Source organism: Eulemur rufifrons, chromosome 25, assembly GCF_041146395.1.
Source record: "Eulemur rufifrons isolate Redbay chromosome 25, OSU_ERuf_1, whole genome shotgun sequence".
In the NCBI taxonomy this organism is placed as follows: Eukaryota; Metazoa; Chordata; class Mammalia; order Primates; family Lemuridae; genus Eulemur; species Eulemur rufifrons.
In genome coordinates this window covers 17,155,026-17,179,867 of record NC_091007.1, presented here as the reverse complement: position 1 = coordinate 17,179,867, position 24,842 = coordinate 17,155,026, and the positions used below count along the sequence as shown (strand labels likewise).

Below are 24,842 nucleotides of genomic sequence, written 5' to 3'. Positions count from 1 at the left end.
ATGGCATGTGGGCAATGGACTTATAGACATGAAACAATTAGAAAACAATACAAGGGCAACTTCCAAATGAGGTAGCACGTGGCAGGGCTGCTGCCAGATCACACCGCACAACTCCAGGGGGCGGCCTTTTCATGGCGGTCCATGGAAATGCCGCCTCCTGCCGGGGTACTCTGGGGCAGCTTTCACGTAGGCAATGCATGCTACCTCTGTTAAATATAAGATACCTGTTATTCTTTTGGTAGTTACCGTGGGTTTGACTTTTCCTCCGGTGTCCTAGGATGCCGTAAGGTGGGTGAGTCACTCTCCATTTCCTTCTTCTCTGCTATAAAATGAGCATCATATCACCAAATACTATCGTAACATTGTTAAGGGTAACAGCCAGGCTTTGTAGTGATAGAGTAATAGCAGTCATGATTTTTCACATTATGTTTTACACCTTAATAATTTTTGTGACACAGAGGAACAAGAATGTACCATTGATGATGTGGCCATCAGAAGTATGTTTTGAACACCCTCTCTGTGTCCAACCTTAACAAAGCTTTTCTGTCTGTAGGTTTCTGTTTCCTAAGCTTTTCTCTACCTTCCCCTGAGTAATCTACTATGTACAATGCGTCATGCATTTTTATTAAAGCAACAGAAATACTCAGAAGAGGTTGTGCTTTAATATATATCTTGTATCCGTTCTTTCAGAATCGAGCGGCTGGCTAAGGATATTATGAAAGACATAGGATATAGTGACATCATGGTCCTGTGTGTGCTCAAAGGAGGTTACAAATTCTGTGCCGATCTCGTAGAGCACCTTAAGAACATCAGCCGAAATTCCGATCGATTTATCTCCATGAAGGTTGATTTCATCAGACTAAAAAGTTACCGGGTAAGTTGTTCCAAGTTTTACTTTCATTGCACAATGTTTTGATGTAACCATGCTTTAGCATAAAAGAATCAGTAATGTTAATGAAAACGAAGAGTGTAATTTTTTTTTTAATTGGCAAGAACACTACAACCTACTATAAGAATTCAAATAATATTCTTTGGATGTTGGGGGACCCTTTCTCTATTTTCACATAGATGGAAGGACTCTTCAGGAATGATTCGTGCATTCTTTTATGGAGATACAGCACAGTGGTTATTTGCGGGTGCCCAGCCTCACAAATGAGCGTGGTCAGTGTGTGAACACTGATGTGTTTCTGCACTGGATGTCACCGTTGGGCCTGGAGGCCTGACCTGTGGCAAGGTGTCCAGCCCAGAGAGGAGACTTAGTATACTTAGGTGGCTGCAGTCTTGGCCTGGAGTTAGAAAAGGGAAGCCGTGTGATGCTTTTTTATTTAATGTACAGTAAATTATTAAAACTTACTTTTGGGTAAGAAACTCTTGGGGTCAAACCATGAACGTATTCTCATTGACCAAACTAGCTTGACACATTTTAATTCATTAATCACTCTTGGAACTGGCTTTCTATTGCTGTGTGACAAAATCACCTAAACTTGGTGGCTGTAAACCAACACATGTTGATCATCTTACGGTATTTGCAGGTCAGAAACCTGGGCATGGCGTAGCTGGGTTTTCTGCTCAGAGTCTTACCAGGCTGAAATTGAGATATTAGCCGAGGTTTTGATATCCTCTGAGGTTTGGGGTCTTCTTCCAAGAACACTGGCTGTTGGCCGGATTCGGTCCCCATTTCCTTGCTGGCTGTAGGCTGGGGACCACTCTCTGTTCCTAGAGCTGCCCTCAGCTGCTCTCTTTAGATTCCTTTTGTCCTGAGTTAAATTCCTGTGCTTTCTTCTTACAAGATTTTTCTCATTCACTTGGCTCTGATCCTTGTCGTATTTGTCCCTGGTTAATAGCTTAAAAAAAAAAAAACCTTTTAAAATCTTTTGAATGTTAAAGTCAGGTTTATTGAGATATCATGTACATGCAGTAGCACTCATCCTTTTAGTTTACAGTTCTGCGAGTTTCAACAAATGCATGTCACATAAATCACCACAGTTGAGATACAGAACATTTCCTTATTGTAAAAAAATGCCCTTGTGTCTTTTGCAGTCAACCTTCCCCAAACCCCAGGCCCTGGCAGCCACTGCTATGTTTTCCTAAAGGTGTGATTTTTGCATAATGTCATCTAAATATAATTATATACCATGTAGCCCTAGTAAATCTGCAAATCTTAACATAATGCATTTGAAATTCATCTGTATCATGTGTGTCAGTAGCCCCTTTCTCTTTAATGTTACGTAGGATTCCATTACATGGATATGACAGTTTTGTAATCCATTCATCAGCTGAAGGATATTTGGGGTGTTTCCATTTTGGGGTGATTATAAATAAAGCTGTTTTTGTGTGTACTTACGTCTTCATTTCCCTTGAGTAAACATTTAGGGGCGAGATGGTCGTCATATGATGAGTGTGTATGAGAAATTGCCAAACTGTGTTCCAAAGGGATTGAATCACTTTGAATTCCCACCAGCAAGACGTGAGAGTTCAGTTGCTCCACATTTCTGACGGCATTTGGTATTATCGGTTTTTCTTTATTTTTTTTTTATCTTACCTATTTGATTAGGTATCTCATTGTGGTTTTAATTTGCATTTCCCCAGGGAATAATGAACATATTTTGAACATATTTTCATCTGCTTATTTGCTATTCATATGGTTTTTTAGATGAAGTGTTTGTTCAAATATCTTGCTCATTTTTTTAATTGGATTGTTTTCTTATTATTGAGTTTTGAGAGTTCTTTATATATTTTGGCCATGAATCCTTTATTAGATATATTTTTTGAATATAGTTTCCAGTCAATGAGTTGTTTTTTCATTTTCAGTCCAGTGCTTTTTTTTTTTTTTTTTTTTTTGAAAGAGTAGAATATAGTTTTTTTCTTTTGGTATACCTAAGAAATCTTTCCCTAACTTAAGGTCAAAGATTTTCTTTCTGTTTTTAAAGGAGAAGTTTCATATTTTTAAGTTTAAATTTATGTCTCTGAGCCATGTTGTCTTAAGTTTTTAACGTGGTATAAGGGTCAAGAATATTTGGTAGCATTCACCAGTAAAACTGTTAATATCTTGGCCTGGAGTTTTTTCAGAGATTTTTAACTAGGAATTCAATTTCTTTTGTAGATGCAGTAGTATTCAGGTTATTTTTCGTCTTGTGTAAACTTTAATAGTTTGTGTCTTTCAAGGCATTTGTCCATTTTACCTAAGTCTTCACATTTCTGGCTACATTCCACAAATGTTGATATATCGTGTTCATTTTCCCTCAGTTCAGACTATTTTCTAATTTCTCTTGTGACATCCTCCTTCACTCTGGTTATCTCACGTTGCTTAATTTTCAAACATTTGGGGGATTTTCGAAAGATATTTCTGTGTTGTTTCTAGTTTAATTCTGTTGCAGAAACCATACTTCGTATGATTTCAATTCCTTTTTTTTTTTTTTTTTTTTTTAGACAGAGTCTCACTCTTCTGCCCTGGCTAGAGTGAGTGCTGTGGCGTCAGCCTAGCTCACAGCAACCTCAAACTCCTGGGCTCAAGCGATCCTCCTGCCTCAGCCTCCCGAGTAGCTGGGACCACAGGCATGTGCCACCATGCCCGGCTAATTTTTTCTATACATATTTTTAGTTGTCCAGATAATTTCTTTCTATTTTTTTAGTAGAGACAGGGTCTCGCTCTTGCTCAGGCTGGTCTCGAACTCCTGACCTTGAGCGATCCTCCTGCCTCGGCCTCGCAGAGTGCTAGGATTACAGGCGTGAGCCACTGCGCCGGGCCCCCAATTCTTTTAAATTTGTTGAGGGCTGGTTCTAAGGCCCAGAATTTAGTCAGACCTTGCTGAAACTAACACCATTGTAATTTATGTCAAATTAAACAATACTGCTATCTCTTTCTAATTTCTCATGCCATTTCATTGTCTATTTCTCTAAACAACCTCTCTTTATATTACTAAGGTTTTCACCAAGAGTTGCACATTCTAACACTTACGCACCCTGTTAACTCATGTTTATGTGATACTAGTTCAGAACAAACATTTGCATTTCTAAAACTCCGGTGACACTGTGATCATTAGCACTTCATCTCGACAGATATTTTCAAATGAACGTATTTTTCCTGGGGACACGGATGCGGGAGTTCCTGCGCAGAGTTCTGGTGGCCGAGGAAGGCAGTAGTTGACATCAGGTCTCCGCCACCTCCCCCATCCAGTCCCACACACTGTGTATCTTAGCTTCGGTCCCACACCTTATGTCCTGTAGGACCCAAGGATGCTTGTGGTGTCTCTTCTCTTCCCTTCTTCCCAAATGGTCCTCCTCTTGTCCGTTACCAAGGTGACACGTATCATGTCGTGGGAGATTCCTTCACGTGAAAGCCTGCCTGCTCACTCCGGGCACGCTTTCCTCCTAACTAAACACCCTCAGAAGTGGGTGGAAAACCCATAAACATCGTCCTGGGTGTGGCGTGAACCGCGAGCTGTCCCCATCCAGAGATGAATTACGTCGCTGTGTCAGGTAGACTCGCGCTCACCATCCCTTTACACATTGGAGCTCCTTCAGCATCCCTGAGAGCAGGGACCAATTAAAAAAAGCCCAAACTAATAAACACCACCAAATAAGGGGCACAGGACAGCTCGCTCTGCCCTGAGGGCGTCGGTGCTCCTGCATAGCTCCAGACTCACGGGCGAAGGCATCTCAAGGCCATCTGGGTAGAAACAACAGCCGCTAAAGCATTGTTTATGCCCTTAGAAGTTTCTGGTGGCGGTGGGTGGAGATCGGGGCTCTGTGTGCTGCTGTGGGTGCTGGTCAACTGCATTGTGTACTTTTACTCCTTGTTACCCTGTTGCCTGGTGATTCTTTTTACATTTCTTTTTTGAGGAAAAAAAAAGAAGAAAGTTCATTTGACTGAGAGGCGATGCTTCTCCGTATCTCAGCCCTCAGCATTCCTAAGTTGCTTTCGGAGCTTTTTCCCAGAAAGGTCTCAGTTGCCTGGTGTCTTCCACAGGGACCTTCCTGGGGGACGGATGGCTGCAAACATCTCGGGGCTCTAGGCAATTTGACTTGCCTTTGTTGTTATATTAACCTTTCCATAAGATATGCAATGAGTTTGCACGAATGGTAGCAATCTAGACAAGGATTGCTTTGAAATGAGCATTCGACTGATTTATTATTGGAAGGCGTGGCTGACATACTCGTGTTCTTTAATGAACCGAGGGACAGTGGCAGCCTGAATTCCTTAACATTTCAAGTTTTTCTTTTTCCTTCCCTTTCTTTTTTCTTTCTCTCCTTCCATCCTTCCTTCTGTGTTCCTATTAATGTTCAATCAGCACTCGCTAGATGAATTTATCATCTCATTTAATCTTGACTGCAACCGTGCTGGCTATTTCTCATCTCTTCTTTTACCCGTGAGGAAATGGAGACTCAGAGAGGTTAATTAACTCACCTAATGTCACACAGCCAATAAATAGCAGAAAATGCATCAGAGGCCAGACCAATCTGTCTCTCAAGCCTATGCCCTATGTAGCACATCAGCGTTTCTCACAGCATTTTCTAAGGTTTTCCACAAAACTTTACTGTTCCCTAAGATAGTAATAATAGGTTTTCAAACATTTATAAATGAATTGGTTATATTTTTTTCCTAAAATATGTGTAGGAGAAATATTAAGTACATACATATGTTATTACTATCATTATGCAACAGTTGCCTTTTACACATGGTGGCCTTACCTGAGAAAGTCTGGAAGTTGCCCGAAAGAGAACTTCCTACATGTCTGACATCCCACATGCACACAAGTGGTGAACTTAGTAGCTTGTCTTACAATATCAAGAAAATCTGTGAAGGTATCCAGTATGTATTTTATTTAACAAAGAATTAAGTAGCAATTACTCCTCATAAGAGTTTACTCACCCATGGGGCTTCATTTTTCAGCTGTTCTTAATCCAAAGATACACATTTCATGAGCACCTATTTGCATTTTACCGCGACATTGCATACTTTATTATTTATTTATTTATTTATTTATTTGATAGAGACAGGGTCTTGCTCTGTTACCCGGGCTAGAGTGCAGTGGCACCATCTCAGCTCACTGCAACCGCCAACTCCTGGGCTCAAGCAACCCTCCTGCCTCAGCCTCCCCAGTAGCTGGGACTGTAGGTGCATGCCACCATACCAGGCTAATTTTTTTTGTAGAGATGGGATCTCGCTGTGTTGCCCAGGCTGGTCTTAAACTCCTGGTCTCAAGTGATCCTCCCACTCAGCCTCCCAAAGCACTGGGATTACAGGCCTGAGCCCCTGTGCCTGGCCTATATATTCTAAAATTATTTTCTTTTTCTCATACAAATACATGCATGTGGCTTAACAGATGGAAAATTTGTGGCACCTTTCTGGAATAGACAACTTAAAATCCTCCCTGCTACTAACACCTAAAAATGCTAGGTGAAATGTAACAGAAAAGCCTTTTTTATGCTCCCTGGAGCTCATAAGAAGGTAAAAGATAACCAGGGCGCAGGAATGAAGTGTGAGAATCAGAGTGTAAGTGTGAACTGGGACCTCCCAGAAGCAGGGGTGGAGAGGAAGAATGTCAGCTTCAGTAATCTTAACCACATGTCAGATTTAACTCACATGCAGAAACAGGTGGGAGGCCTTTGGGAACATGTATTCTAAGGGACTTGGGGTGGAGAAAATGATAAAGCCTTGGACCTAAGTAAGACGAGAAGTTGAATGAGGCCCTTATATAAAGCCAGCGCCTTCAACAATGCATTCCCTTGGTAAGAAAATCCACCTTTTAGTGATGAGGGACCCTAAGAAGCTAGCTTGTCTTTCTTGACTTGTCCTGGGGTGGGAAAGTAGGTATCCCCTGGGAATTTTTAAACACAAATCTGCACTGCATGTCAGTTTCAGGTTTTAATTACCTTACCTGCGTATTCTGGGAAACCCCAATTCGAGAATTTAACACTAAGATTGGTCTCAGGCTGTGATACCCCCAGGGTGCCTGGTAGAAACGAGTCCAACACCTCTCTGGAGAATGTATCACAACTTGGGCAGGATTCCTGCGGATAAAGCCTCCCTCAACCTGAGTTTACAAACCAAAATCATAAATGATGCATGGAAACAATCCCTCCCAGGCAAGATCAGCTGGCGAAAAGAAATAGCAGTGAGAGGTAAATGAATAATCTGAAAGGGAATATAGAATAATTACACTTAAGATGACTAAATGGATAAATTAAGGAATTTTAGAGAATAGGTGAGACAACATGAAAAGAAAAAATAATGAGAACTTTTAGAAGTGGAACAATAAAATGTCTACCAGGAAGAAAGATAGCAATTGAATGGATAAGACAGTAACTCAATAGATAGGATAAACAGATGATTGAATGCCATTATGGGTGTGAATTTCAAACTGGAAGATAGATCTGAAAAAATTACCCGTGAGTTAGCATAGATAGAGATGAAAAATAAGAAAGAGGATAGAACATGCAGGATAGAATGGACAGACCCAAAATATGTCACAGAGTAATTCTCTAAGGCAAGACTAAAGAGAATAGGAGAGGCAGTTTTTGAAAAGATAATGTCTAATCCTGTCCTAGAGCTGATGACAGACGAGAATATTCAGACCCAGGGAGCACAATAAGTCTATACCTAGACATGTCCTAGTGAAACTGCAAAACAAAACATCAGAAAGAAGATAGTAAAAGCAACTGGGAAGGAAAGAAAGATTGTCCGTAAAGGAATTACCACTGTCCTTGCAACAGATTTCTCAAAGGCAGCAACAGAAATCAGAAGACAAGGAGTAGTGTTGTCAACATACTGGAAGAAAATAATTGTGAAGCTAGATTTTTCATATCCAACTAATCTCATGTGAATGCCGGATAAAGACATCAGTAATCACAGTCTAAAGGAGTTGCCCAGTAACAAACACTGGCTGTGAAAGCACCTCCTAAAGGGTATATTTTAGTAAAAAGAAAACTGAATCCAAAAGGATGAATATGATACGACGAAATTGACAAGTGTGTAGGTAAATCGAAAAAGTTTTGACTGGTTAAAATAATTAATGAAATAATAATATTTATGACAAATTTTGGTCCATACCAGTCCATACTTGTTTGTAAACAGGAGGGAATGATGAGTCCTCTGTATTATTCGGGAGGAGCATAGAGATGATGGTGACTTCCAAGTTTAAGTATGCCTGTTAGAAATTTAAGGGTAACCATTGAAAAAATAGAAATGTTACGTATTAATATAACTTCCCAGCCAGTAGAGAGGATGAAAAGAAATGAAGAAAACGCAAAACTCAATTGATTTAATAGTAGACACAAAATAAGAAACAATTAGTTAGCCTTATTGTATTCATTTTACAGATGAGGAAACTGAGGCCTGAGATGTTAAGTGACATGCCCGAGGTTAGGCAGCTCGCCAGTGGTGCGTCTAGTATTCAAATCTATGTTTGTGACTCCAGAGCCCAAGATTGTGACCCCTAAAAATATCCTATCTCCCTAGAGATGTGTCGAGATATATTAGGCTAAAAGGAGGGAAATTTCACCAAATGAATCAGCATCATTTTTTCCCAAATTTCATTTTGACATTTACTAACCAGGTTAAGGCCAGCTTTAATAATGGCTAGAAGAATAGTGATATCTGTTAATAAACAATTACTTGCTTATTTTTTTTCCCTGAAATGTCTTCTATGTTGTGTTAATGGACTATGAAGAAGTACCCTCTAAGAAAATGAATAATAAATATTCACACTAGGTTTTCCCATAAACTATGGGAAGCTATGATTTCCTTTTCATCTTTCTCCCCTAATACCATGGAGATACTCCCCACCAAGACAGGAACATTCACCACACCTGCTTGCTCTCTGGAGTCGCTGAGAGCTTGCTGGTCTTGGGAAGACAAATCCAGAAGGATTGTAAAGGGTCCTTGAGCTTCAAGCTGCTTACCAACTCCTGAGTGTGAGACACAGGCATAATTCAGTTGCCCCTTGAGGTGCCTGATTTAGTGTGTTGTAAGGAAGCTCTATCAGCGTAGAGGTGGGAGGCCCTTTGGAATATCTATTCTAAGGGACTCAGAGTGGAGAAACATAGGATTTTAGAATATTGTTGGGTGCCAACAAGCGACTTTTCAGCCAGCTTTTTTTGCATGTGGATTTATTATTTGCCAAGCTTTTTTTCCTTTATTCACTCTTAAATGTTGCCCTGGTTTAAAAGTTCATTAATTTATATATAATCCAATGTGAGGATAACATGCAATTCAGGCTGCAACACCCTGATCTCTTTATTTTCTACCAGTTTGCTTAGCCAACCTGGGAGCAAAAAGGAAAATCTTCTTCTAACTTCAAGGCTTTAAAAATTGGGGGCCGGGCATGGTGGCTCACTCCTGTAATCCTAGCACTCTGGGAGGCCCAGGCGGGTGCATAGCTTGAGCTCAGGAGTGCGAGACCAGCCTGAGCAAGAGCGAGACCCCGTCTCTACTAAAAATAGAAAGAAATTATCTGGACAACTAAAAAATATATAGAAAAAATTAACTGGGCATGGTGGCGCATGCCTGTAGTCCCAGCTACTTGGGAGGCTGAGGCAGTAGGATCACTTGAGCCCAGGAGTTGGAGGTTGCTGTGATCGAGGCTGACACCACGGCACTCTAGCCTGGACAACAGAGTGAGACTCTGTCTCAAAAAAAAAAAAAAAGTATAAAAAATTGGGGAGGAATTTTATTTTAAGCGAGCCATAGTTACACTAGCTCCCTCCTCCATGTTGTTTGTGCGCTGCTCTGTATTCATCAATAATTCCTGCCTGCTGGCAGCACCGAGAGAAAGTTTTTAGGAGCTAAAATACAACTCGACGTGTAACCACAGTAGGATAGGGAGCTTTTCCACACAGGGACGGGGCCCCCTGGGGAAGCTGGCGTGCGTATTAAAGAGGCTCGTTAGGGTTAGCCACAAACCTAGTCCCACGAGGAGAGAGATGCTCAAATACATTTTTTTCTCTCTCTCTCATTCCCAGAGTTCAGAACAAAGGGTTTAAGTTAGTCCTTGGTTATGCGTGGAGCAGGATGGTTAAACCGGATCCAGCATCCTTAGTTGTAGTGAGTAGTTTTCACTTCATCCTATACAGGTCCTTTTGCTGAACTGTGATCTCGTAGTAAGGGTGCCTGGGGTTGAATGCCTTCTTCTCTTTTAGCAACAGGAAATCAGTCATTAGCAGACTCTCACCTTGGGCTTGGGGTGAGGCAAAAAGACTCCCAATTCTTTGGAGATAGGAGGAGAAGAGTCCCCCAGTTTGGGGCAAGTCCCAGGTGAGTCCAAGGCAGGTGTGCAGGTATACATACACACATACATATATATTTTTAAGTGAAAACAGAGAAGAAAAAAATAATGGAATAAGAAGTAGAAGAAAATAAGGGAATAGAAAAGGAAGGATGATAGACAAAAGAAATTCTAAAAACTTACATTTCATTAACTCTAAGACATCATAGATTGTTACTTTATGTGCCACTAAGAAAGAAAAAAAAAGCTCTGAATTATGCCACGCCATGACATGGATCGTACGATGCATCTTGATTTGGGAGATATTAAAATGTGAAAAAAATGTACAATTTGGAATGGATAAAAATTCGTAGTTTCCCGCCTTTCAGCAGTATCATTTGCAAGTGTTTGAATAGCTGAAATGTAACAGAAACACTGTGATTACCCATTGGTCATTTAAAAATATTGGATCCTGTAATACCACCCCAGAACTCTTTTGCAAGTGATAGGGTATTTCCCTTGAGGCTGCAGATTTTTTTCACCTTAGTATCTAAACTATTTTTGAACATCCTCAAAACATTTTTATGGATTTCAAAGGGAGAGTTATTAACTAAAGAATAAATCAGAGATAGACCTGGGTGATTTGAATCAATCCACATAAACCCTTAAAAATTAATCAAAAGTATCCATGAACGCCAGGACGTGATTTCTTTGTGACCTCTGGCCAGAGGTGCTGAAACGTCTGTCATGTTGCCAGGTGTCCTGAAACAAAGAGTATTGACATACCTGCTTTCTCTTTGACTTCTGGTTCTTAAGATATATTTACTGCGGGCTTTCCACACGCACAGATGAGGAAACTTGGCATGAAGAAATGTCTAGTTTGGCATAAAAAGAGATCATCTAGCATTGCTCTAGGCAAGTTTACTTTGAGATTTCTAATTCTATCAAATAAGAGTTTTCTTTATTTTTTATTTTTATTTATTTATTTATTTTTTTTTTTTTTGAGACAGAGTCTCACTCTGTTGCCCAGGCTAGAGTGAGTGCCGTGGCGTCAGCCTAGCTCACAGCAACCTCAAACTCCTGAGCTCAAGCGATCCTCCTGTCTCAGCCTCCCGAGTAGCTGGGACTACAGGCATGCGCCACCATGCCCGGCTAATTTTTTCTATATATATTTTTAGCTGTCCATATAATTTCTTTCTATTTTTAGTAGAGGTGGGGTCTCGCTCTTGCTCAGGCTGGTCTCGAACTCCTGAGCTCAAACGATCCGCCCACCTCGGCCTCCCAGAGTGCTAGGATTACAGGCGTGAGCCACCGCGCCCGGCCAAGAGTTTTCTTTAAAGTGAAAGCAAAGCCCATTTGAGTGATAAGGTTAATATCAACATTTTTAGTTGTCACTTCATGCAGTCTTTTTTATTTTATAAATATCCGTGCATTTTATTCAGGTATAGTCTTTATATTCAAATTTGGTTTTCTATGGAGATTCTTGTTAGGGTTTATTTTTCCTTATGAAAAGCAAACACTGAGAGGGCATACTAAGCATACAAGGGCAAACACAGAACAATGCAGAAGTGGTTATTAAATTATAGAGGCAATCTAGTTTTGAGAGATCACTTTGGGGACAGAGCTGCGTTTCACTCAGCTCACGGCGGCATCTGGGGTCGAATCCAAGACGAGGAACAAGACCCGGCCATGGAGGGGGCATCTTGGGGAAGGGACTCACTTTGCTGCAGATGCAAGTTGAAGTCCAGTGCACAAGAGTAATAGGCAGTTGAAAGACGGATGAAGGACCACACCTCGAGAGCCCTAAGCACTAGGTAGATGGTATCAATCAGCCAGCTTGTGTAAGTTGGTACCACTCCTAATAAAACGTAATGTTCACTGAGTTCTTATCACAGCCAACTATTGTTCTGAGTGCTTTGTGTGTATTAGCTCATTAAACCCTCACAAGACCCCTGTGAAGTTGGCACCACTGACATCCCATTTCACAGATGGAGCCATTGAGGCCAGAGAGGTTAGTTGGATTCCCAAAGACACATGGCTAGGAAGTGGAGGTCTGTCTGACTCCTGAACCAGGGCTTTTAACCACAGCACCACGGCCGTCTCTTGGATCTGTGGGAGAGGAAAAGGACTCCCGTCCCTAGGAGGTGGACCCGCGGGAGATGGAAGCTTCCTAATTCTGTAGGTGGGTTAGGCAAGCTTCTGAGAAAGGACTTGGGCACAGGAAACAGGACAAGGCGCAGATCCAGAGCACAGGGGGGGTACTAGATCGTGAGAACAAGGCAGAAAGGCCAAAGCCAGCATGGGAGGCACATTACTGAGTCACTGCGCGTTAGGCTCTGGCTGTCTGCCTAGCAGTCTGGAAAGCTCCAATCCCAGCTAAGGTCAAGTTTCTTTAGCTAGAGATTCCACGTGTATTGATCGCATCAGATACCTCAGGATTCCAGTTATATTTTGTGTTATCTGTGTTTCCTGCACTTATCATTCCAAAGCTTGCTGGTCCCATGGAACTTAAGCATGCTACACACACACACACACACACACACACACACACACAGAGTGCTGTTAATTAATTTAACTTATTTGCACCTGATCTTTTCCAAATAGGATATAATAATGCATTTTATTAATTATGCCCAGATAATTTCTAATTTTCTACAGAAAAATAATTGCAGGCAGCAAAATAATTGCCCTTATTTTACATTAGGCTGTTTTATCAACACTTTGTAGCTGATGTAGAATGTAAAACTTAGCATCAAGGCCGTAACAGTCTTTATAAAATTACATAGTCCGTTATGTATTTTATAAAACACATGCATTTTGTATGTTAGGAGAGTTACCAAGAAATAATTTGGATTTGGAGGGGGAAAAAACTCAGCTGGATATGTTATAAAATGGCTTGGGGAAACTATTTATGGGAAAATGATCTTTAAAACTCGTTTATGATGATCATTGTATTATACTATAATTTGAATTTAATGTTTCTATTCTTATTTTAGACTACAGTGTGTATTCCTCTATGGCATGTTTGCCATTATTAAACACAATATTATTAACAACTCAGATAATTTCAACACATATTAAAATGTTTGGAATCCATAGCTTTCTAGGACAGGAATTATTTAATTTTCTACTTATTCATTTGGTATTCATTTGCAGCATAGTTAGGAAAATTTTTTGTTGTTGTTGTTTGCCTAGCATTTTTTTTTTTACCTCCTGGAGAACAGAAATGGAATTCCAGCAGATACTGACAAATTAGATAATGATACCGTAAAAACAGGATGGCTCCCAGTGAGGAAAAGGACACAACAATACGTCAAGGCCCGCAAAGCTCACGCCACAGCGAGAAATGACTAGGCAGGAATTTCTCAGGAACAGGAAGGGCAGTCACAGGAGGCAGGCGCGGTGATGAGTCAGCAGTGCCTTTGCTACAAATGCTAATCTCAGACCCTGGTGGGAAGTGTTGGTGAGCATGTGATCACAGGAGCCCAGAGTCACCCCTTCCTCTCTGCAGCTCTCATGGTCTCTGCTGAAGGACCAGGTGGGCCGTGGGGCCCTGCAAACCCCTGTGTGTTGTTTTCGGGGGTACAGCCTCTTTTAATTAGGGAAGGCAGCTGGAAGGGGGGCTCAGAAGTTGCCCCAACTTAGTATTCTGGTAAGCGTGCACTTCTGAAGTTCATCTTGGCCTCTGTCGAGGAGATCTCAGAAATGAAAATGTACGATATTATCCCTCCTTCCTCACAGGAAGATAATTTCCTAAAATGAAAATAGATTTTTAAACACATCCTTTACTCCACCGATTCCTGAGCCCAGGTCACTCACGAAGCGTTAATTGTTTTATTTCTTTAAATCACTTGTAACTATTGTGTTGTAGACAGGGAAATACTGAACTGTGAAAGAAGCGTATTCTAGTTTTATTCCTATATTTAAAGCAAAATTCACTCATCTTTAGGGCAGATCAATTCGGACCTACGAAAAGGAATATTGTAGGTAGTGTTCTTATAAGAATTAGAATTGTTAGTAATTTTAGAAGATTAGTGAAATATTTCATTTTGAAAGCCATTATGTAATTCTATGCTTGTTTATTCTATTGGACAAATTTAAACATATATCAAATGGAGGGATTAATGTAGACTTTTTCAGGGGTAGTCATTTTCCTCTGTCAATAGTATTGTTAGACTATTCCCTATATGCAGAATACATTTACTAAAATAAATTATTACTAATATTTCTTAAATTAAGATTTCTAATATAGTATAGTTATAGGTTTTTAAGTTGAGTTAGATTTATTTAAACTAATATTAGCCAGGTGTGATGGCTCACACCTGTAATCCCAGCTACTAGGGAGGCTGAGGCAGGAGGATCGCTTGAGGCCAGGAGTTCAAGACCAGCTTGGGCAACATAGTGAGAGACCCCATCATTAAAATAATTAATTATTCTTATTAACTAATAATAAATTGATTGATTACTATATGAAAGTACTATTTTAAGTGCTTTACAAATATTAATTCACAACCTGATGAGTTAGGTAACTTTCATTATCCCCATTTTACATGTGAGGAAACTGAGCCCCAGAGATTTTAAGAAACTGTCCCAAAATCACAGAGCTGGTTGAGACTGGGGCTGAGATGCAAAACCAGGCAGCCTGGTTCAAGAGTTTGAAGACCGTAGTCTTTCTACCATTTCCCAGAAGACGGCATCAGCATGGTTCACTTTGGCAAGGAACTAATTTTTCTGAGGTTTCCTTTATTCTTTTGCACAATGATGAGGTTGGATTTTAAGATCTATAAGGATCCTGACAGATTTGAATTTATATAATCCTTAGAGTCCTAGAATGTATAAAAAATGACAGATTGACCATACGTATTTGATTGTCCACTAAAATAACATTAATATATAACATCATATAATTTAACATATATGATCTCAGTGACAAACAGAACAAGAGAGGAGATGACAGGGCCAGAGATTACGGACCTAATGGCGTGGAGGTTAAGTTGGACCCAAGCGCCACAGAGAATGACACCAAAGAAGAGCCAGTTACACAGAGAGACTCAGCGCTCCAGAGGCATCAGGGACAGTAGACGGGGGCGACGTCACTTCACAGCACATTCGGCCTCCCACTGCCGGGAGCCAGCTGACTGTTCCCTTCCTCTCCCACCGGCCTCCTCCCCTTCTCCCACGGCTGCAGGAAGCTAAAGAATAATTTTTCAGAACAATGAACCAAAGAGGCACCAAAAGCGTGGACACCAAGTAAAACAGAGGCCTGGAGAGATGCAGCTGAACTTCCTCTATGAGATTCTAGAACCATCGGTGCCCTTCCTCAGCCGCCAGGCACAGGACCCCCCCCCCCCCCCCAGACCCCCCTAGAGAATGTTCTCAGAAGAAACAGGATGGTTCTAAAGAAAAGAGCTTCACATGTTGTATTTGGGAATCCCCCACTGGAAAGACCATCTCTCCCCCTGGGAACCAGCTAGTAAATCCATCTGTCACCACTCTCTGCCCCTGATGGGCACACAACTCTTTCCAGTCAGCTCTTTTGGGGTCTCACTTTTAAATAGGAAAAGACAAACCGAGAGAGACATCTCTAACATGAAAGACCACAGGAAACAAAACAAAAGACAAATTTAAAAAAATGTAAAAAGGGAACCCCAAGAAAATAGAAATAAACCAAGGAACAGAAGAAAACGTCAAAGTATTATGTTTAACGTTCCCATGGAGACAGAACAAGATACTGGGTATCTGTAAAGCAAGAACAAAACTCTGTAACAGAATAAGAGAAGACAAATAGGAGAAGAAAAATATCTTGGAAGTTAAAAATACATGCACGGCCGCAGACGCTCTTGACGTCCTACCTGACAACCGCTCCTACCCCCAACACGTTTCTGTCTCTCGCTACAGAGGCTGCTCACGCCGGCAGCTTCTCTCCCTGCCTCCCTTGTGCTTAAGACATGGGCGTTTGGCACAGTCAAGGGCAGCCTGCTGACAGTCTTCCCGGAGGGAATGGTGTGTTTTCCTAATGAAAAATAGACCTCTGGAAGAAAACTCTCTTTTTAGCAAGATCTTATTCTGCCTTTAAGTGACCCCCGGACCTGTAGTGTTCTTCTTGGGACCACAAAACGGCAAGTGTATGGACTCAGCTAATTAGTGAGGGTGGCAGAGAGGATAGAGAAATAGAGCCTGAGTCCTCAGTGGCACTACTGAGCCAAGGATCTGTAGGCCAGTGGGATGACATGATCACATGGTAACTGGGCCATAAGGGAAGGTCTGGAGTTTAGGTAGGAGGGGCAGCCTTGTCAGGACAGAGATGATGCTATGGGGTGTTCCAACCGGCACAAAATTGCATAGCCCATTTGTGCTAGGTGCTAGGGATAGAGGAGTAAACAAGACAAGTTTCTTACCATTTGGGGGCTTACATTCTAGCTAAAATAGAAAATGGAAAATAAAGCAAGAAAATATGATATGTGTCAAATAGTGAAAAATACTATGGAGAAAAATAAAGCTGGTCAGAGAAAGAGGGTGGGCTGGAGGGGGTTGTGGTCAGTGCCCAGGGAGGGCGGTGTCTAAGTTGGGGCCGTTTGAAGCAGAGACTTGAGGAAGGAAGAGAACGAACTATGTGGACAGGGCAAGTCGGTTCCAGGAAGGGGAAATAGCAAGTGCAATGGCTCCTAGGTGGGAATGTACTTGGCCTATTTGAAGAAAAGCAAAGGAGCCCAGAGATGAGTAGGTTAGAAGAAATTAATAGGAGCGGACTCCCAGAAGGAATGGGAGGTGAAATCTTGCACAGTCTGGCAGGTCATTGTATGGATTTGGCCTTCTGCTCTGGATAAATGGGAAGACTTTCATGGGTTTTGAGCAGGGTGGCATGATCTGACTTACGTTTTAAAGAATGAGTCTGTGTGTTGTGCTGAGAATAGAATGAAGGGGGTAAAGGTCGAAGCAGGGAGATAGTTGGAAAGCTACTGCAGTAACTGCAGTGACAGATAATGGCAGCTTGAACTGGGATGGTCACAGAGCAGCTGGTGAGACATGTTTGGATTCTGCATGTATCTTTCAGGTACAGACAAACTGATTTGCTGATGTACAGATTTGCTGACGAATTTGACATTGGCAGACATTGACATGACTCTAAGGTTTTTGGCCTGAGCAAGAAGTGGGGAAGTGTGTGAAAAGAAGAGCTTTGGAAGAGGAAACCAGGAGTGTAGCTTTGGACTGTTTTTCCTCTTAAACATCCAAGATGAGCAGGCAGTAGGATATACCAGTCTGGAATTCAGGGAAGCAGTTGAGGATGAAGATAAGAGTTTAAAAGTGGTCAAGCTCCACCCTCGAGGACAAGAGGGTGCTCAGGCCAAGGCAGCGTGCAGGGCAGCTCTCCACGGCCCTCTGAAAGCCGGGCTCCCGCTCCTACAGACCCCTCCTGCCACCACCTTGCACCCTCCCCAGCAGTCGAGCCAAGTGGTTAGGAACTCAGGCTTTGGAGCCAAACAGACAGAAGCCAAATCCTGGCTCCATTACCTTCTCCCCGCATGGGCTTGGGTGAGTCACATCAGCTCCCAGGTCCCCAGTTCCTCCTCTGTAAAACAGAGCAGGTAAGAGAGCCTGCCTCATGGGGTGAGTGCAGAATGCGGAGGGATGGGCATGTACTGCATATGCCCCGGCACACAGCACATGCTCCAGAAACAAGAGTTGGGATTCTGCATTAGTCTTGGCTCCTAAGTAGATACTGTCCTCTCTTCACCTCTTCTTCCCGGAAACAACCACCGGGTCTTGGCCCCAAGACACCATCACTCATGGCACCTGCAAGCATCACCTGGCACAGACCCTCAGGAAACAGCGGCAGCAGCGCAGGAGCTATGAGATGCGTGACTGACTTCTGTGTCTTTTAAACACACTGAGCCCTAAACTCAGATCCATGATGATGGAGAATTTGTCTTAACTGGTGTCAAACCCTCAGCTCCTAGAATAATGCCTGGCACATAGTAGATACTCAATAAATATCTGTTGACTAATGAGAAAAGAAAAACAAAGGTGGTCAATGTATAGAAGGGATTTAAAGCCATGATAAAGAATGGGTCACCCAGGGGATGAGAATAGATGGGGAAGATCTCTAAGGACTGAGCCCTGGGACTTATCCCACTATTTAGAAACTAGTAGGACAAGAAGAAACCAGTAAAGGAGTCTGAGGAGGAACAGTCAGGAAGCACGTCCCAGAAGCCAAATGAAGGAGGAACTGATCAACCAACAAACGGGACTTGTTGGAGACTTTGGTAAGGGCTCAGGTGTCTTTGGGAACAAAGAGGGAAGGACAAGTTCAGCGGCAGCAGCTCTGGACGACCAGTGGTAAGAAGTGGAGAGAAACATTGGAAATGACACCTCGCCTAGGAGGAGTGTGCAGTTCTAACATCGCCTAGAGGGATTTGAAAACCAAATGTGGGAAAGGGCCGCAAAAAGGAAAATCAGAAGTTCTGGTTTTACCATTTCAGTGGAGCAGTTGTGCGCTCTGAAGCTGTTATTTATTTGGTTTTGTGTTCAAGGAAGCCAGATGACCCATGTCCTCATCCGAATGTCAGCAGTCTTTGAAAAGGCAAGCATCACAGACAGGGACGTGGAACCCATAAGCTCAAACTTTAGAATAAAGATGCTTCTGGTGCAAATTCCAGTATCTCGTACTAATTTTTGGTACCAAGTTACTGAAACTTGCTGAATCTTAGTGTTCTCCTCTGTAAAACAAGGCTGACCATGTGTATCTCAGGAGAGGATTTTTTTTTTTTTTTTTTTTATGAGCAGTACATTGGAGAGCATATGGAAGGCTCCTATAGATGCAAAGAGGTGATCAATAAATAACAACTATTATTATTCTTATATCTCAGTGAGGCCTGTGGAAGAGGCTTTGATGTAGCCCAAGAGGAAGCATTTGTTGACATGAGCCTACTTGGAGAAGGGTTTGGCTAGAGCTGTAGTTTTAATAAAATTCTTTGAAAGGCATTTATTATGGCCTAGAACTTGTAAGGAGCAGAGCAGAGGTCTCAAGGCCGTGTTTTCTTGATATATTCCAAAATAAATCTCACTGACTTCTCTTAAACTCTGCTCTTCAACCAGATCGTAGCCGGTGTAAGGTTAAGATAATATCACACGCCTGGGGTGCCAAGGGGCAAGAGAGAACACCTTGCTGCCTAAGAATGTTCCAGACCAAGAAGTACATCTTTGCGAGGCACAAGATGGCCTTCGGCTCACCTTCCTTCTGTGTTTTCCGTCTCACTCTGATGTAGTTTTGCTTTAGAGCACTATGTAGACGTGGGTGTTGGTTTTATTCACACTGGTTCACAAAAAAGAAAGCAGATAGCACATCTACCCAAGAAATAATTTTTTGAGAGCACATGATGACTTTCTTTTTATTTTCACAGTAACTCAGACCAGATTGGAATGCTTCTAGTAGAAATAGTCACATTCCTCACTCTTGAATAAAATATTTAGACATTTAGCAAAGGGTTTCTAAGCCCTAAAACAATGTTGACTTCTGGCTATGATGAACTTCATTTTCTTACTTCAGTATAGGATTTTGAGTCCTGCTTTTACAGTTGATTTTTTTTCCTATCTGCCATGACATAAAATTTGATGGCATTAAAGCACTTTGGCAGAGAGATTCACAGGGCAGTGTTAGTTTTGGATATCAGTTCGTGGTCATTCAGTTTATCAGCATTAAAAAATTCAAAACAATGATGTTTCCTAGAAGTTAAGTAATTCTCCCAGAGGGAAAATAAAATTTCATTAGTCTCCGAATTAAAAAATCTCCTAACCCTATTTAAAAATAATCATGGAAATCCTGTTTCTTCACATGGGACTCAAAGAAAGATATGTTTGTGCCTCATAAAGCCATAATTATTTTGTGTGTTTCTGGGCCTTCCTTTATGTGAGTTCTAGTCCCTTTTAGCCGTACACAGATCCTAAAACTTGCTTTAAAAATCATTGCCCCAAGTGGCCTTATTCTCGTTAGCACCTGACTATGTAATCTGAATGAGAATACATTTTAATAGGGGCATTGAAATCAGTTAGACTAACTTGAAAGTGTTATTTCTGGCAGTAAGCGACAATTTCTAAACAGTCAGATAAGAGATATTAAGCCTGTCTTGAGCCTAACCTCTCTTTGTTGTCATGGTCATAGTGGAACTTTACTTATCTAAATCTCTGGGCATAAAGAACTGTCCACTTGGATCTGAAATAGGAGTCACAGTAACAAGCATGTCAATGATAACAGCTAACAGAGAACTTTATTGCAATTAAAACCTGTACAATTAATCTTCTCATAAACCTTATAAACACACGTGCAATTGCTTAAAGAGTCAAGCAAAAAGGAACAGAGAGAACCCCAAGATTGCTTGACCTCATTCCCTGACGATAATCCCTTCTCCTTCCTCTCTTGGCTAACCTAACTTTGAACCAAGAAGGGGACACTAATTACAGGGCTATCTCTGTTTCAGCATAGAGTCACTCTACTATATGACACTGCTTCGAAACCTGGGCAGCCCCAGCAAAATTAGTGTTTTCTCCAGAAAGTGGCTGAATTTTTAATGGCAAATGGGATTAGAACTTTTAAATGCTATGCTTGACATCCTTTATATTTGATTCAGTAAAAACATTTTTGTTATCCTGTATTGTCGAATCTGATCTCAAAAATTTGTAAATGGAATTTTCTCTATTTTTCTAACTGTCTGTAGCTTTTGACTTAGTAAAGGGAAGCCTTCGGAAGGTTTTGAGTGGGAAGGTGCCATGATCTGATTTACGGTTTAAAAGGATCACTCGGGGCCGGGCGCGGTGGCTCACGTCTGTAATCCTAGCACTCTGGGAGACCGAGGCGGGTGGATCGCTCAAGGTCAGGAGTTCGAGACCAGCCTGAGCAATAGCTAGGCCCCCGTCTCTACTAAAAATAGAAAGAAATTATCTGGCCAACTAAAAATATATAGAAAAAATTAGCCGGGCATGGTGGCACATGCCTGTAGTCCCAGCTACTCGGGAGGCTAAGGCAGTAGGATCGCTTAAGCCCAGGAGTTTGAGGTTGCTGTGAGCTAGGCTGATGCCACGGCACTCACTCTAGCCCGGGCAACAAAGCGAGACTCTGTCTCCAAAAAATAAAAAATAAAAGGATCACTCAGGACGCTATGTTTAGGAGACAAGGGAGGGGCAAGGGCAGAAATCAGGAAGACCAGGTGAGGGGTCACTGCAGTGACCCAGGTGAGAGCTGAGGGACCAGAGGAGGTGGTGAGAAGTGTCGGAGTTGGGTACACTGTAAGGTAGAACCAAGAGGACTGGACGTGAGGTGGAAGAGAGTGAGAGGTGTCAAGGATGACTCCAAAGTTTGGGACACAGGCACCGATTGGGAGAGAATATTTGCAAGACACGTATCTGATAAAGGTCTTGCATCCACATATATAAAGAGTTCTTATAACTCAATAAGAAGACAAATAACCCAATTTTTTAGAATAGGCAAAGATTTTGAATAGGCAATCTACCAAAAAAGATATATGAAAGGCAAACAAGAACATGGGAAGATTCTGAGCATCAGATACCACTTCACGCCCATAGCCCCTATGCCCATAGCCAAGACGTCAGATAGTGACTGTCGTTGGTAAGGGAGGGGGAAGTTGGAACCCTCACGCACTGCTGGTGGGAATGGAAAATGGCACAGCCGCTTTGAGAAACTCTTTGGTAGTTTCTTACAAAGTAAATCTACACATATCACGTGACCCACAATCCTACTCTCCTAGGTATTTAGCCAAGTGAAAGGAAAACATTTTTTACACAAAGACTAGCATGCAAATGTTCATAGCAACTTCATTCATAATAACTCTAATTGGAAACATTCCCACTGCCCGTGAACTGGTGAAGGGATAACAAAGTGGCCACAGCCACAGATAACACAGGACTCAGCAATGCAAAGTGATGAGGGGCACGCAGGAATGATACTAGCAACGGCGCGGGCGAACCTCGGATGCGGTACACTAAGTATTAGTAAAAGAGCAAGACCGGAAAGGCTACGTTCTGTATGATTTCATTTAAATGAAACCGTAGAAAAAACAAAACTTTGTAACAAAAAGCAGAGCAATGTTTCCCACTGGCTACAAGTGGAGAAAAGGAAGGGGAAAAAAAAAAGGCACACTGGAACATTTTGGGGTGATGGGAGTGTTATTAACATATATCATGATTATAGTGATGGATACATGCATAACCCATTGAATCATATACTCGAAGCTGTTATGTGTAATTATACGTCAAAAGAACTGATTTAAAAAAAATGATTCTAAACATTACATGTTAATTGAGATTTGATAAAGAAATGCAGAGATGTACACTGCTTAAACACTCTTAGGAAAAAAAATTACTTAACTCTCTAAGCATCTGTCTCCTTGGCAGTAAAATGGAGATCATAGTTCCCGATTCAGTGATTTTTTTTCATCTGAAAAGTCATGTATAATAACTATTTTTGTAAATTGTATTGAATTTTAATTGCCTCAAGTTCAGCTTTTTTTAATGCAATGTATTGGTGGTTCATGTTGTAAGGTATCCTTTTGTAGTGAAATAAGTGGGCTTGAATTATTTTGTAGGCTTATATTTTTGTCTACTAGGTTTTATTAAAGCTGGATGAATTTATAATTACATATTCCTGATGAGCGAAAAATGCTTGCTCTCATACTGACAGCCGGAAATTCTAGGCTTTTAGTTAATTTACACTCAACTAACATTGATTACGGTGTTTTCTGAGATCGTACACTGTGTATTCGTGTACATGATCTTAATCTTCCAGCAGCCTTTTGAGATAAGTATCATTATCTCCCTTATACACAGAATGAGATAAAAATCTATGAGTTATGAGATGAGATGACTTGCTTGTGGTCACCCAGCTTGTAAAACAAGAATTAAATCTTGGGTTTCCTGGCTTTAAATGCTCTTTCTTCAACCAAAGCCACCTTCTTCCTCTAGTCCTTAAAATATATGTGATTGTCAAGATTATGATTGTCCTTAATTTGCTGAATCCCAGCTTCTGCCATAGCTCAGCTTATTGGACAAAGTTATGTATTTTATTGGAATATGTCAGTAAGGCTTGGCTTGGGCCTTGAGGAAGGCCTTTGTGCTACTAAATCAGACCACCTGTTGCTGGACTTTCAGTAAGAGGTGAGATGAAACCAAGTGGCATTTTTCAACACAGAGGATAAAATATGGAACGAGAACATTTGGAATCTAATTTTAGTGTCAGGTGTAGCATATTAGTCTTTGTCTAGTGGAAGGAAGTGACTTTTGTTTTTCCTATACAAAGCTATAAAAGTTAGGAAATATATGCAATATTTTAAAATCCATCCATTCAACTAATATTTGCCAATAGTCTGTGCATCAGTGATTCTGCTAGATCCTGTGAATTGGGAAGAAAACCATCAGCTATATACAATCCTTGTCCTTAAAAGGACCCATAGCCCAGTAAGGGGAGCCAAGGTGCAAATAGATGAATGCTGAGGTAATGAGTAATGGATATTTTTATAATAAAAAGGTAGCATGCATACACATACATATTAAAAGTCCTGCAATATCTCTTTCTAATCTTTGAGGTAGATTTTTTAATCTCCACTTAGCATATGAGATCATGGAGGCTGAGAAAGGTTGGATGCCTTGTTGGAGGTTGATCATCACAGGATGGAGTTTATGTTTAAAATTACGGCCCTCTGTCCTGCATACTCACCCCAGCCAGAGATCTTGTTTTTCTCAAAATGGCTGGACTGGAAGGGGCTATTTGGAAGAGGGGTTAACTCCAAATGTCCTATCCCTTGTTTCCACATCTGGTCTCATAGTACCAGGGCCAGAGCAGGAGGAGGTCTCACATCCAGTGAGGTGCACAATGACACACGGGCAAGTCTAGGGCTCAGCCCCTTCAAACCCTGGCTATGCCAGAAGTCTTCAGGAAAAAAACTGGACAGTTTCTCTGCTTGGTAATATATTTCTTCTTGACTGAGAGTCTGAAAAATGTCAAAAGAAGTACAGAAACATTGTTGGATAAAAATATTTCTTTGAAATACATTATGGTCATTTCCAATGCTTTATGCCATAAAAGATAGAGGACATGTTCAATTAAATGCAACACAAATGGACTGAGGGTCTTCTGTACCTCAATGGCGGGGCTGCAGCAGTGTGATGTGGCCCTGGGTGTTGGGAGACTTTGTTGTGGATCTCACAATACTCAGTGCAACTTTATTACAAAGGGCCCTATTCAGCATTCATTTTAAATGTCTTGGACCATATCCTAGAAAGCAGTGTTGCCCTCAAGTAAAATTTTCCCACATTTTGTGTTCCAAACACTTGGTTGCTAAAAAACTCTATAAAGAAATTTTACTGAAAATCAAACTCTCAGGACAAAGGTTATGACCTTTTGTTGCCTGACCCCAGAATGAAATAGTCTTTTATTCTGCGTTCTCTATTTATACTGAGTTAGAGTACTTCACTTTGAAATGAATTTGAGTTTTTATATCAAAAGGAACAGAAAGAAAAAGAAAACAATCACTCTAAATATTGTTTTTGTTGTTAAACATTACATTTGAAAGAATATGACTTCTTCAATGGCGTTGGCAATGCTACTACCTGGAGTATTCAGAACTTAAG

The 24,842-nt window shown here is 41.2% G+C and overlaps 1 protein-coding gene across 2 annotated transcripts in view; it reads left to right on the top strand.

The window, feature by feature from the left end:
• The window catches only part of PRTFDC1 (phosphoribosyl transferase domain containing 1), a 91,405-nt gene that overhangs the window by 14,953 nt on the left and 51,610 nt on the right, over positions 1-24,842 (top strand). For both annotated transcript variants that reach the window (XM_069458852.1, XM_069458851.1), the window contains exon 3: positions 691-874. In XM_069458852.1, the coding sequence (XP_069314953.1) occupies positions 691-874 (184 nt within the window). The remainder of the gene's footprint in view (positions 1-690; positions 875-24,842) is intronic.